Raw genomic sequence first — 12,723 nt, 5'->3', positions numbered from 1 at the left:
TCCCTTTTCTGCTTAGCTCGCGGCTTGTGAGGTGCGTCCGGGTGCACCCAGCCCCGCGTTGGAGCTTGGCCCCCAGCGTCCCAGGTCGCGCATCTCAGGGCTTTCCCTCGGCACTCAGGGCATGGTCTCTGCGCCTCGCTGTCCCCCGCAGGCTGCCCGGGGGCTTGAGAACCCTTGCTGGTGGAGCGCAGCCAACTGGCCAGAGGCTGGAGGCGCAGGCCAAAGTCCTTCAAGACTTGAGGTGAGAGGCTTGCTCTGGGGAGACCTTTCGTTAGTCCGCCCAGCAGTTATAGGCCTTTTGTGCAAGGGACGCCTGATACTAACATACCTGATTCTCAGCTTACGAAGCCCTCTGGTTGGAAAAGGAGAACTGTGAAGATGTGTAGCGACAGTGGTAAAGTGCCCTGTGAGGTATGAAGAGGAAGAGATCGCGTCCCAGAACCACTGTAGCTAGAACCTTTGATGTCATCCCAGCCTGGATGTGTCCTGCCAGCTAACTGATCGGTCACCTTGGAGCCATGCTTGGCTGTAAAATGTTGATAAGCCAGGCTCTTTTGGTAGAGCTTTTTAATTAAAAAGATGTTGAGACGTTACTTTTCATTTTACAATTGAAATCCTAATAGAATCGTTACACTTTCCCCCCAGTTAAATTGCAATCTGAAGAAAAATAGCACGGCCCTACACCATTATATAAGGGCACTGCACGTTAAACGGACATCATCACTTATTGAGCAGTTTTTCTGTTAGATGTTGAATGAGTTAGAGATGTACAAGAGATCTGCATGGTTAAGTTGAAGTTTAAAGTAAAAATATCTCAGTGTGTACTGCAGTAAGGAGCTAAAAAAGAAAAAAGTAAAAATACGGATAATTGGGAGCATTCAGTGATGCTCTTTTATATATCAGGCACATCATTTCATTTAATCGTCAGGACTTTGGACAAAGTCACACAGTTATAAAGTATGGAGTGGAGATTGGAACTCAGGTTTCTCTGATATTAAAATTGGTGCTTAACCACTAATCTATCCAACCTTCTTTTTCAAAGGATTATGTTTTTAAAAGTTACAGCAAATCTTTTATTTGTTTTCAAAGGAGAGTGTGTTGCTAACACTTGGTGCAATGCTAACACTTGGTGCTGCTGAATTGCCTTGAAGTTAACTCCTTGAAAGGGGTTGACTTATAAGCACCAACGCAGTGCCTTGAGGGGTCATAATGGTCACTAAATATTGCATTTTATTGTGTGATTGTTAGGTTTTTTGTTCGTTTTTCAGGAACTGTTGGAAAGGGAAGAAGGAAACGTTTCTCATGAGGTCTTTGTAGACATTTTCTTTAATTTGGTGATTTTGTACTATTTAATAAGATGCTCCAAAATTAGAAAAGGAAATGTTTGTATAAATGCACTTGGCTACAAACAAGTCTCAGGCTGCCTCTGTCCAGGCAATTCTTATGTAGAATACCATAGGGAAATTGCCTAGGACAATACTCAGTTGCCTAGAATATTTGTTTTTAAATTTTCGTAGAAAATCTCGTCCCCGCATCCCCAAGAACAACTAAACTTTTGCCAATAAGAATTACGTAACAGACCTTTACTTGCTTTTTGCTTTGATTGCCAGGAAGCTCAGAGCCAAAAATTCATTGTGTGATTTTATTTTCTGCTTTCCTTTATATTTTTTCTGATGCAGACTCCCTATTAGCATTTATAATTTATAATTTGTTTTATTGCATTTGCTCATTGTCACTGCTTCAAATCCTTTGTAGTACACAGCAGTGTATAATTAAGTAAAATAATGTAGATTATGCTGACTCTGGCCGTGCTCTTTGAAGTATGCTTGATAGAACTAGTGATGTTTCACCCAATGAACTGGAAAGTTAGAGAAACTGTAGAATTCTTTAGACATTCTATAGTTACGGGCTATAGAATACCCTAACCCTAATTGACATGTAGAGAAATAGACCTATTATGAATGGTTTTCAGAGGTCAAAACAAGCATTCAGCGTCCAGCACAGTGGTTCACACCTGCAGTCCCAGCACTTGGGGAGGCTGAGGTGGGCAAATCGCTTGTGCTCAGGAGGCCAGCCTGGGCAACATGGGGAAACCCCGTCTCTACAAAAAAATACAAAAATTAGCAAGGCTTGGCATTTCACGCCTCTAGTCCCACCTACTCGGGAGGCTGAGGTGAGATGTTGCAGTGAGCTGAGATCGCACCACTGCACTCCAGCCTGGGTGACAGAGCTGAATGACCATTTCAAAAAAACAAAACAAACCCCACAAAAACAAAAAACCCAAAACGACAAAAAAACGAAGCATTTATGATAACATTTTTATTTGATGGCAGGAGAGGTATGTGGTGTAATAGAGTGGTCAGGAAGTTAGGAATCTGCCAGGTGCAGTGGCTTAACACCTATAATCCCAACACTGGGAGGCTGAGGCGGGCCAATCACGAGGTCAAGAGATCGAGACCATCCTGGCCGACATGGTGAAACCCCATCTCTACTAAAAATGCAAAAATTAGTTGTGTGTGGTGGTGCACACCTGTAGTCCCAGCTACTCAGGAGGCTGAGGCAGGAGGATCTCTTGAACCCGGGAGGCGGAGGTTGCAGTGAGCTGAGGTCGAGCCTCTGTACTCCAGCCTGGGACACAGCCAGACTCCATATTAAAAAAAAAAAAAAGAAAAGAAAAAAAAAGAAGTTAGGATCAGTCCGACATGGATTTCAACCCTAATAGATTTATAATTGTGTGTATTGGCATTCATAATTTAATGAGTTATTAATATTTAATGAGTTGACCTCAGTTTACTCATTTGTAAGTTGGGGACATTATATATATAAAGAGAGAGATGCAAAATACCTAAGTCAGAGAATCTGAGGATTTAATGAGCTGGTGTACATAAATGTGCCTAATACAGTGCCTCACAAACAGCCCCTCAAAAAACCTGTTTCTTTATTTTATACAAATATTATGTAAATGGATTAAACTTTTTCTCTAATACACCCACATTCCCCATAATAGGAAACAGTATTATGACTAGAAAAATGGCCCAAGAGGACGTGTTTTACAAGCAATGGTCATAAGTTACAGATGAAGTATTTATTATCTTTATTTTTTATTTTTATTTTTAAAATTTTTCCTTCATATTACAGCCAAGTCCACAATTTTTTTTGTTGTTGTTGTTTAAAAAAATTTTTTTGACCTGGTGTGGTGGCTTACTCCTGTAATCCCAGCAGTTTGGGAGGTAGAGGTGGGTAGATCGCTTGAGCCCAGAGGTTTGAGACAAGCCTAGGCAACATGGTGAAACCTCATTTCTACAAAAAATACAAAAGTTAGCTGGGTGTGGTGGCACAAGCTGGTAGTCCCAGCTGTATGGGAGGCTGAGGTGGGCAGATCACCTGAGCCCAGGAGGTTGGAGCTGTGGTGAGCCAAGATCATACCACTGCTCTAGGTGACAGAGCCCAGACCCTGTCTCAAAAAAAATAAAAAAAAAATTAGAATCGCTTCTCGGCCTTTTGGCTAAGATCAAGTGTAAAAAAAAATTAGAGACAGGGTCTCACTCTGTTGCCCAAGCTGGAGTGCAGTAGTGTGATCATAGCTCAATGTAATCTCGAACTCTGGGGCTCAAGGAATCTCCCACTTCAGCCTCTGAGTAGACTATAGGCACATGCCACCACGCCCAATTAATTTTTTTTTTTTTTTGGTAGAGGCAGGGCCTTACTGTTGGCAGGCTTGTCTTCAACTCCTGGCCTCAAGGGATCCCCCTGCCTCAGCCTCCCAAAGCACTGAGATTATAGGCATGAGCCACTGCACCCAGCCCAGTATTTATTATCTTTATACACAAAGTATGAACCTCATAGAGTTGTGCAGATTAAATGAGAATACATATGGAGTACTCAAAACTATGTCTAGCACATTGTAAGTGCTCAAATTTTGTCCTCCTCTCTTCCCACTCCATCCAGATGTTCTCAGTATCTAGGGCTTCCTGGCCAAATCGGTAATGGTCTTTTTGTCCTTTACTATACCATTACAACAGCTTTGGCTTTGTAAGGTCTACTGTATCTATTCATCATACTTGTTAAAACTTGTGGAACTTGTTTTTGCCCCATTGCTTTCATTTTTCTACCAGCTGGTCCTGACTAAGTTCTTTTTCCAATTACAGGTGACTCTATCTGAATTTTGCAGCTGCAGAATGTGTAGTACCTTAAAAGGTAAATGAAAACTGAAAGAAGTCATTTAAGCATGTTGCTTATCAAAATAAAACTTGGTAACATTGAATTAGTTTTCTTCCTGCAGATAATGAGCTCAGAAGAGATACATGGCTGTGGTGGTGGCCCATGCCTGTAATCCCAGCAGTTTGAGAGGGTGAGGTGGGAAAATTGCTTAATTCCAGGAGCTCAGAACCAGCCTGGGCAACATAGGGAGGCCCTGTCTCTACAAAAAAAGGAAAACCTGCCAAGCATGGTGGCATGTGCCTGTAATCCCAGCTACTTCAGAGGTTGAGATGGGAGGATTACTTGAGCCCAGATGGTTGAGGCTGCAGCAACACAGTGAGACCCTGTCTCAAAAAAAAAAAAAGAAAGTAAAGAGAGACACAGTCAATAGTTTCTCCTGCCAAAAGAAAAGGTGAAAACAAGATTGTAAGAAAGAGAGAAGAGAAAAGAAATCAAGAACACTGAATCTTAGTTTACATTTTTTGGGTAAACTGATTAACTGGCAGCAGTTAAAATCATCATTAGTTATTTTCAGGCCAGTAGCATAATAAGTTCTGAAAGGACATTTTGTCAGACTAGCCAGAGTTGATCAAACTTTTGTTTGCCAAGCTCTGGAGGTTTGTTCAGTGAGGAACTGAGTGTAAAGTGTTCGAAAGATTTGTGTTTACTGTTTAGTTACCAAGATACCTAGAAAGCCATATTCATATTTGTAAAGTTGTTTGGTAAGCATTCCATAAAAGTAAAGGGAGGTGCTTGAGGGTTTTTTGATCCAGGCTTGGGACACAAATGAAGTTGAACACACTCCCCACAATTGACTATAGCTTTCTAGTGAACAGATAATAAAATCCATCAAACCATTATTCTTTGTTTGGCTGTCACTTTTCTAAACACTCATGTATTAACCACCCCCCTTTAAGTTAATGTACTTGTCTGGATTGGTTAGAGCTTTCATTAAAACTTAAATTGTTTTTCTGAGAATATTTTGTTTTATTTTTTTTCTGAGTATATTTTAGCTACCTTGATTGGATTTAGCTCTTCTCAAATCTCAGACATCTCTTTCCCTCCCCAGTTTTTTAGATAAAGAATTGAGTTACCTACAGTCGAATATGTAGTAATGCATAATGTATTTTTTATACTTAAAAAGACTTTAAAAATATTAGATAAAGACATGTATTCATTATGTGAATGTTTAATTTGGTGGTTGATATGAATTCTTCATCACTTTTGAGTAACTTACTGTTTTTTTTAGGTTGGCAACAATGAGTAAACCAGAATTAAAGGAAGACAAGATGCTGGAGGTTCACTTTGTGGGAGATGATGATGTTCTTAATCACATTCTAGATAGAGAAGGAGGTACTAAGTGATTGTACAATTTGAAGAGATGCTTATTATAATGTTTATGGATTATTTCACTTTTAAAACTTTTAACATTTTCTTTTGAAAATATAGCGCAAAGGATTGATCTGGTTAATAAAACTGAATAAAAACTGCTTTAATTTTTAGTTTAATTCTTTCAAACTTTAATTGAAAATGTTCAGTAAAGCCTAATATAAAACGAAATGCTCAGTAGTGGTAGTCACTAATAACTACCCATTGTAATTTAAAATATGTGGTTATTTTGAACCCTAAAAATAGATACTTTCAAGATTGTGTGTGTTTTAACTATATAAACTGTGGAAGAGTGGTCAGAGTGGCCAGTTTTAATCAAAGAGAAAGCTTTTTTCCCAGCTTTTAAGTAATGACAATATAAATATTATAATTTCCTATTTAAATGTAATGTTTAGAAAGAATTTATACCTGTCATGCTCTAATTCTTTGGATGTTCTTATAGGAGCTAAATTAAAGAAGGAGCGAGCACAGCTTTTGGTCAACCCCAAAAAAATAATAAAGAAGCCAGAATATGATTTGGAGGAAGATGACCAGGAGGTCTTAAAAGATCAGAACTATGTGGAAATTATGGGAAGAGATGTTCAAGGTATTTGAGGGGGTGAAATATACACTCGTTTCTGCTAGTAGCAGAAATTGCTTTATAGGATACACAAAAGTAGTCTGGTAGGTTAAACAGTGGTGTTCTATATTATCATGTTTCTCATCTAAAAAGCATTTGCTTCAATTTCTCCACAGTTCTTTTTTTTAACAACCAGTCCTGCACATAGTTTTCAGTAAGAAGGAATCTATAGACAACCACTCTAAAGTTATTTTCTTTTTATTTTATTTTTAAAATTTTTCCAGGATACATGTGTACAATGTGCAGGTTTGTTACATAGGTATACATGGGCCATGGTGGTTTGTTGCACCTTTCAACCCATCATCTAGGTTTTAAGCCCCACATGCATTAGCCGTCTGTCCTGATGCTCTCCCTCCCTCCACCCACCCACAGGCTGTGGCATATGTTGTTCCCCTCTCTGTGTCCATGTGTTCTCATTTTTCAACTCCCACCTATGAGTGAAAATATGCAGTGTTTGGTTTTCTGTTACTGTGTTAGTTTGCTGAGGATGATGGCTTCCAGCTTCATAAATGTCCCTGCAAAGGATATGATCTCATTCCTTTTTATGGCTGCATAGTACTCCTAAAGTTATTTCCAAGATATTTATTTATTTATTTTAGAGACAGGATCTTGCTCTGACACCCAGATTGGGGTGCCGTGGCACAATCATAGCTCACTGTAGCCTCTAACTTCTGGGTTCAAGAGATCCTCCCAACTTAGCCACCTGAGTAGCTAGTACTATTTTTAAGATATTTATTTATGGCCAGACATGGTGGCTCACGCCTGTAATCCCAGCACATTGGGAGACTGAGGCAGGAGGACTGCTTGAGCCCAGGAGTTTGTAACCATCCTAAGCAATATAGTAAGATCCCGTTTCTACAAAAAAAAAAAAAAAAAAAAAAAAAAAAAGTTTTTAATTAGCTGGAAGCTGAGTATGTGGTGGCTCATGCCTGTAATCTCAGCACATTGGGAGACCAAAGCAGATTGATCGCTTGAGTCCAGGAGTTTGAGACTAGCCTGGCGTGGTGGCACACACCTGTGGTCCCAGCTACCAGGGAGGCTGAGGTGGGAGGATCACTTGAGCCTGGGAGGTTGAGGCAGCAGTGAGCCGTGATCATACCACTGCACTCCAGCCTGGGCAACAGAGTGAGACCCTGTCTCAAAAAAAAAATAAAATTAGCCAAGCATGGTGGTGTGTGCCTGTAGTCCCAGTTACTTGGGAGGCTAAGGTAGACGATTGCTTGAGCCCAGGAGGTTGAGGCTACAGTGAGCTGTGATTGCATCACTATACTCAGCGTGGGTGACAAAGCGAGACCCTAGGTCAAAACAGAACAAAAAAAAGATATTTATATTTTTAACTTATTTAAAATACCTTTCTAAAGCAAGTTATTTTTACCCTGATCTTTACAGAACTAGGAGGAGCATTTCAAGAAGTAGTGTTCTAACCCAGGGATGCTGGTATTGTGTGTGGTTTTAATTTTTACATCTAAGCCAGATTCCCGCAAGATTGTCCTTAACATAAAACATTTTTTAGGCTTGAATTATATTTTAGTTAGGTTTTTCCTGGGTACAAGGAACACAGATCCCCACAACCTAGCTTAAAAAAATAATGACAAAGGAAAGAAAGCAATATTGTTGGGTACTGGGAGAGTTGGAACTGGGACAGTGTTAAAAACTGAGGAACTATGCTTTCATGAGTCTCCAGGTCTCCCTGTGTCATCTCTGTGCATCTGTTCTGATTTCTCTATGCCACTTATTTTCTTCATGTACATGTGTTTTATTCTCACATACTTATAAATGTCCATCAAGTTCCCAGTGTTAAATGATTTGGTTTTTCAGTTCTCCCATTCTAGATTCTCAAGGGTCGATTTAGCTCAATTCATTTTTAAAATCTGGACATAGAAATAGCATATAATTGGAATATCCACAGATGAATCACAGTTATCTGTGCCTATTATTATATTAATGAACATAGTTACATAGTTCATTAACTATGGGGGTAGAGTCATATACTCCATGTATAGAGTTATACAAAAAATGACCAGCGCTCCTCAATAGATTTAGTGGGCTGGGTAGTGTCTCCTATGTGTCCACAGCTAGACAGTTGACATTTTTTGAGCATATTCTAAATAAAACTTGGTGTTCTTGACTCCCTATTATGCCAGGCCTAAGAAGAGATTGAAAACAGTATTCCACAAAAGAAACTTTTATCATAAAAATTGTTTCTTAAAAAAGTAGTACGTTTGTTGTAGAAATTCAGTGCTTCCAACCTTTCTCACATAACAGCACTCACAGCAAATGATATTTGGAGGCACAATGGAATAAATAGAGGAGGATGCTGCAGACCAAGGACAAATACCCTAGGGCCCTAACCCTACCCCTGCTACTGGCCTTGATTGGCATCCTCAAAGGCCTGAGAGAATCAGTACTCAACACATATGAAACCCATACCTTTTATTTATTTATTTATTTATTTATTCATTCATTCATTCATTCATTCCTCACACTGATTGGGGAACTTTGCCTTATTTTTTGGCATCATGCCCTGTGTTTTTCAACCTTTTTAAAATTATTGTCCCCTAATTAGCCTTTTTAGACATTTTCTCCTAATCACTTTTTCCTACCCTTAAAATTTCAGTACTACATATATGCTGTATATCTGTTTATGTACTGTGACCCTTTGGAGGGCCACAGACTATTAAATTAATAATGTCAAAGTCTTTTTTCCACACTCCCTCCTGTGCCAATATCCAGTTTTACCCAATTGGGAGAAGTATTGTATCTGTCAAGAATGCCTGCTTTTGGCCGGGCGCAGTGGCTCACGCTTGTAATCCCAGCACTTTGGGAGGCCGAGGCGGGCGGATCACGAGGTCAGGAGATCGAGACCGCAGTGAAACCCCGTCTCTACTAAAAATACAAAAAATTAGCCGGGCGTGGTGGCGGGCGCCTGTAGTCCCAGCTACTCGGAGAGGCTGAGGCAGGAGAATGGCGTGAACCCGGGAGGCGGAGCTTGCAGTGAGCCGAGACTGCGCCACTGCACTCCAGCCTGGGCGACAGAGCGAGACTCCGTCTCAAAAAAAAAAAAAAAAAAAAAAGAATGCCTGCTTTAGAGAATGTGGAACCGTTAACATTTCAGTGTGTATCTTCTGTGTGTTCATACATGCATGGGCACACATAAGCTTGCACCATCACGTTTATTTATAAATAGACTTTGCAATTAATAATGTATCATATATACATTACTCTGTCATTAGACATTCTTCTACAATAAGAATTTTAACATGTATTGTCAAATATCCTCCTAAAGTTTATACAGATTACACTATTTAATCATAGTTACATCTTCCTAAAGACTTAGTTTTGGCCAGACGCAGTGGCTCATGCCTGTAATCTCAGCACTTTGGGAGGCCAAGGCGGGTGGATCGCCTGAGGACGGGAATTCAAGACCAGCCTGGCCAACATGGTGAAACCGTGTCTGTACTAAAAATACAAAAAATTAGCTGGGCGTGGTGGTGGGCACCTGTAATCTCAGCTACTCGGGAGGCTGAGGCAGGAAAATCGCTTGAACCCGGGAGGTGGAGGTTGCAATGAGCCAAGATCATGCCATTGCACTCCAGCCTGGGCAACAAGAGTGAAAATCCATCTCAAAAAAAAGAAAAAAGAAAGAAATCCCAAATCCCATCTCTACAAAAAAAAATACAAAAATTAGCTGGGCGTGGTGGCGTGCACCTGTAGTCCTAGCTGCTCAGAAGGCTGAAGTGGGAGGATCACTGGAGCCCAAGAGGTTGAGGCTGCAGTGAGCCACAATCACACCATTGCACTCTAGCATGGGTGACAGAGCAAGAATTTATCTCATACACACACAAAAAAGCTTAGCATCTGAACCATTTTTAAGTGTATGGGTTCAGTGGCATTAGGTACATTCACACCGTTTGTAACTGATCTCCCAAACTTTTCTCATTGTACAAAACTGAAATTTATTCATCTGTAGTTGGACACTTGGGTTGCTTCCACCTTTTGGGTATTGCGAATGATGCTGCTATGAACATGGGTGTACAAATACCTCTTTGTGACCCTGCATTCAATTCTTTGGGGTATATATACCCATAAGTGGAAATGCTGGATCATGTGCTAATTCTATTTTTAATTTTTTGAGGAACCACCATACTTTTTGCACAGTGGCTGCACCATTTTACATATCAACCTACAGCGTACAAGGGTTCCAATTTCTCCATGTTCTTACCAACACCTATCTCCTTTTTAAAAAAAAAAAAAAAATGGTAGCCCTTTTAATGAATATGAGGCGGTGGTTTTATTTTCTTTTAAATTTCACATATCGTTAAATTCTCAGAGATCAGTCTTCGGACAAAAAGAACTGTAATAGCTAGTAGTATTGCATTCTAATATATAAATAATGTATGGTTTTCTATATTATACTTTTGGATTGTTTGTAACTTTTTATTAGTGTAACTAATGCAGTAGTGATTGATTTTGATGTAGGACTTGAGTCTTTGAATGTAAGTTTGCTGGAGATCAGCTGGTTGAACAGTATTGCCTTTTTTTTTTTTTTTTTTTTTTTTTTGAGACAGGGTCTCACTCTGTCACCTAGGCTGGAGTGCAGTGGCACAGTCAAGGCTCACTGCAACCCTAGCCTCCCTGGGCTCAAGTGATCCTCCCACCTAAGCCTCCTGAGTAGCTGCAAATACGGGTGCGGACCACCATGCCTGGCTAGTTTTTGTATATTTTGTAGAGGTAGGGTCTCACCATGTTGACCAGGCTGGTCTCAAACTCCTGGGCTCAAGTGATCTGCCAGCCTCAGCCTATCCAAAGTGCTGAGATTACAGGCGTAAGCCATTACGCCCAGCCTGCTTTTTTTTTTTTTTTTTTAATTTTTAAGATAGCATATCCATAATGCATCAACTGGAATTTTCCAGTTTCATTTTCTTCCAATAAACTGATAATGATACTTTTGATGCTATCTGAGTGTAGTAGGCTTTCATGTTTCTCAAGTTTTCTCTTAAATCTTTTACAGTTTCTCATTCTTACCTTATTTAAAACCAGTTGTTTTAGTTAATAACTTTTTCAAGTTTATATTTTGTCTATATCTGACATTCAGACAAAAATATATAGGCTGGACGCGGTGGCTCACGCCTGTAAATCCCAGCACTTTGGGAGGCCGAGGCGGGTGGATCATGAGGTCAAGAGATCGAGACCATCCTGGCTAACACGGTGAAACCCCGTCTCTACTAAAAATACAAAAAAAATTAGCCGGGCGTGGTGGCGGGCAACTGTAGTCCCAGCTACTCGGGAGGTGGAGGCAGGAGAATGGCATGAACCCGGGAGGCAGAGCTTGCAGTGAGCCTAGATCGTGCCACTGCACTCCAGCCTGGGCGACAGAGTGAGACTCTGTCTCAATAAATAAATAAATAAATAAATAAATAAATAAATAAAATATATAGTTATACATTCTATATTCTAATTATATATTCTAGTTGTAGTTCTATAATTGCAGTAACAAGTTCTCCATAAATAGACTTGTGCATATATGAAAACTAGATACACTATAGAAGTAGCATTGCAGATCACTGGGCTAGCGATGAACTGGTCAGTAAATGGTGATGGGACAATTGTATATTCCCGTTAAAAAAAAAAAGGCCCTCTACCTCCCTTTATAAACAGATTAATTACCTTAATTATTTAAACATGAAAATCAAATTGTAAATGCTTTTAGACGCAAATATAAGAGAATATGGTTTTGGTCTTGATTATAGAAAGTTTTCTTAGAAAGCATGTAATCAAAAAAATTAACAAATTCAACTAATTAAAATTCATTATTTCTCAAGAAAGTGAGAAGACTACAGACTAGAAGAAAATGTTGCAAAAGACATGTCTGATAAAGGACTTTTAATCCAAAATATACAAAGAGCTTTTAAAATTCAGCAATAAGAAAACAATTTAATTAAAAGCTAGGCAAATAGGTATTTGAACAGATACCATATGCTTATTTGCCATCTATTTTTATTCTTTATTACCAAGGAAAATAAAACAGATGGCCAATAGCATATGAAAATATGCTCAATATCATATCATCAGGGAATTGCAAATTAAAACAAAATGAGATACCATTATACACCTATTAGAATAGCCAAAATCCAAAACACGAATACCACCAAATACTGGTTAGGATGTGGAGCAAGAACAACTCATTTATCTCTAGTTAATGCAAAATGGTACAGCCCCATGAAAAACAGCTGTGCGGCTGCTTATAAAACTCAACATACTCTAACTATATAATCCAGTAGTTATGTTTCTTAGTATTTACCCAAATGAGTTGAAAACTTATGTCCACACAAAAACCTGCAGGTGGACCTTTAGAGCAATTTCATTCACAATGGCCAAAACTTGGAAGCAACAAAGAGGTCGTTCAGTAGATGAATGGATGAACAAACTGGCACATCCTGACCATGGAGTATTCAGCACTTAAATAAAAAAGAGCTATCAAGCCATGAACAAGATAGGAAAGGACCTCAAAAGTA

General features: G+C 39.4%; 1 protein-coding gene across 2 annotated transcripts in view; it reads left to right on the top strand.

Moving 5' to 3' along the window:
* The window catches only part of ORC2 (origin recognition complex subunit 2), a 56,201-nt gene that overhangs the window by 787 nt on the left and 42,691 nt on the right, over positions 1-12,723 (top strand). Inside the window, exons 2-5 of one of the 2 annotated variants that reach the window (XM_063644940.1) lie at positions 152-241; positions 4,149-4,197; positions 5,450-5,553; positions 6,032-6,175. In XM_063644940.1, the coding sequence (XP_063501010.1) occupies positions 5,460-5,553; positions 6,032-6,175 (238 nt within the window). In that variant the 5' untranslated portion in view covers positions 152-241; positions 4,149-4,197; positions 5,450-5,459. The remainder of the gene's footprint in view (positions 1-151; positions 242-4,148; positions 4,198-5,449; positions 5,554-6,031; positions 6,176-12,723) is intronic. The other variant, XM_055290159.2, reaches the window with a different exon arrangement.

Source organism: Symphalangus syndactylus, chromosome 8, assembly GCF_028878055.3.
Source record: "Symphalangus syndactylus isolate Jambi chromosome 8, NHGRI_mSymSyn1-v2.1_pri, whole genome shotgun sequence".
NCBI classification, from domain to species: domain Eukaryota; kingdom Metazoa; phylum Chordata; class Mammalia; order Primates; family Hylobatidae; genus Symphalangus; species Symphalangus syndactylus.
The sequence above is the reverse complement of the archived record's forward strand: the minus strand, read 5'-3'. Positions and strand labels throughout refer to the sequence as shown.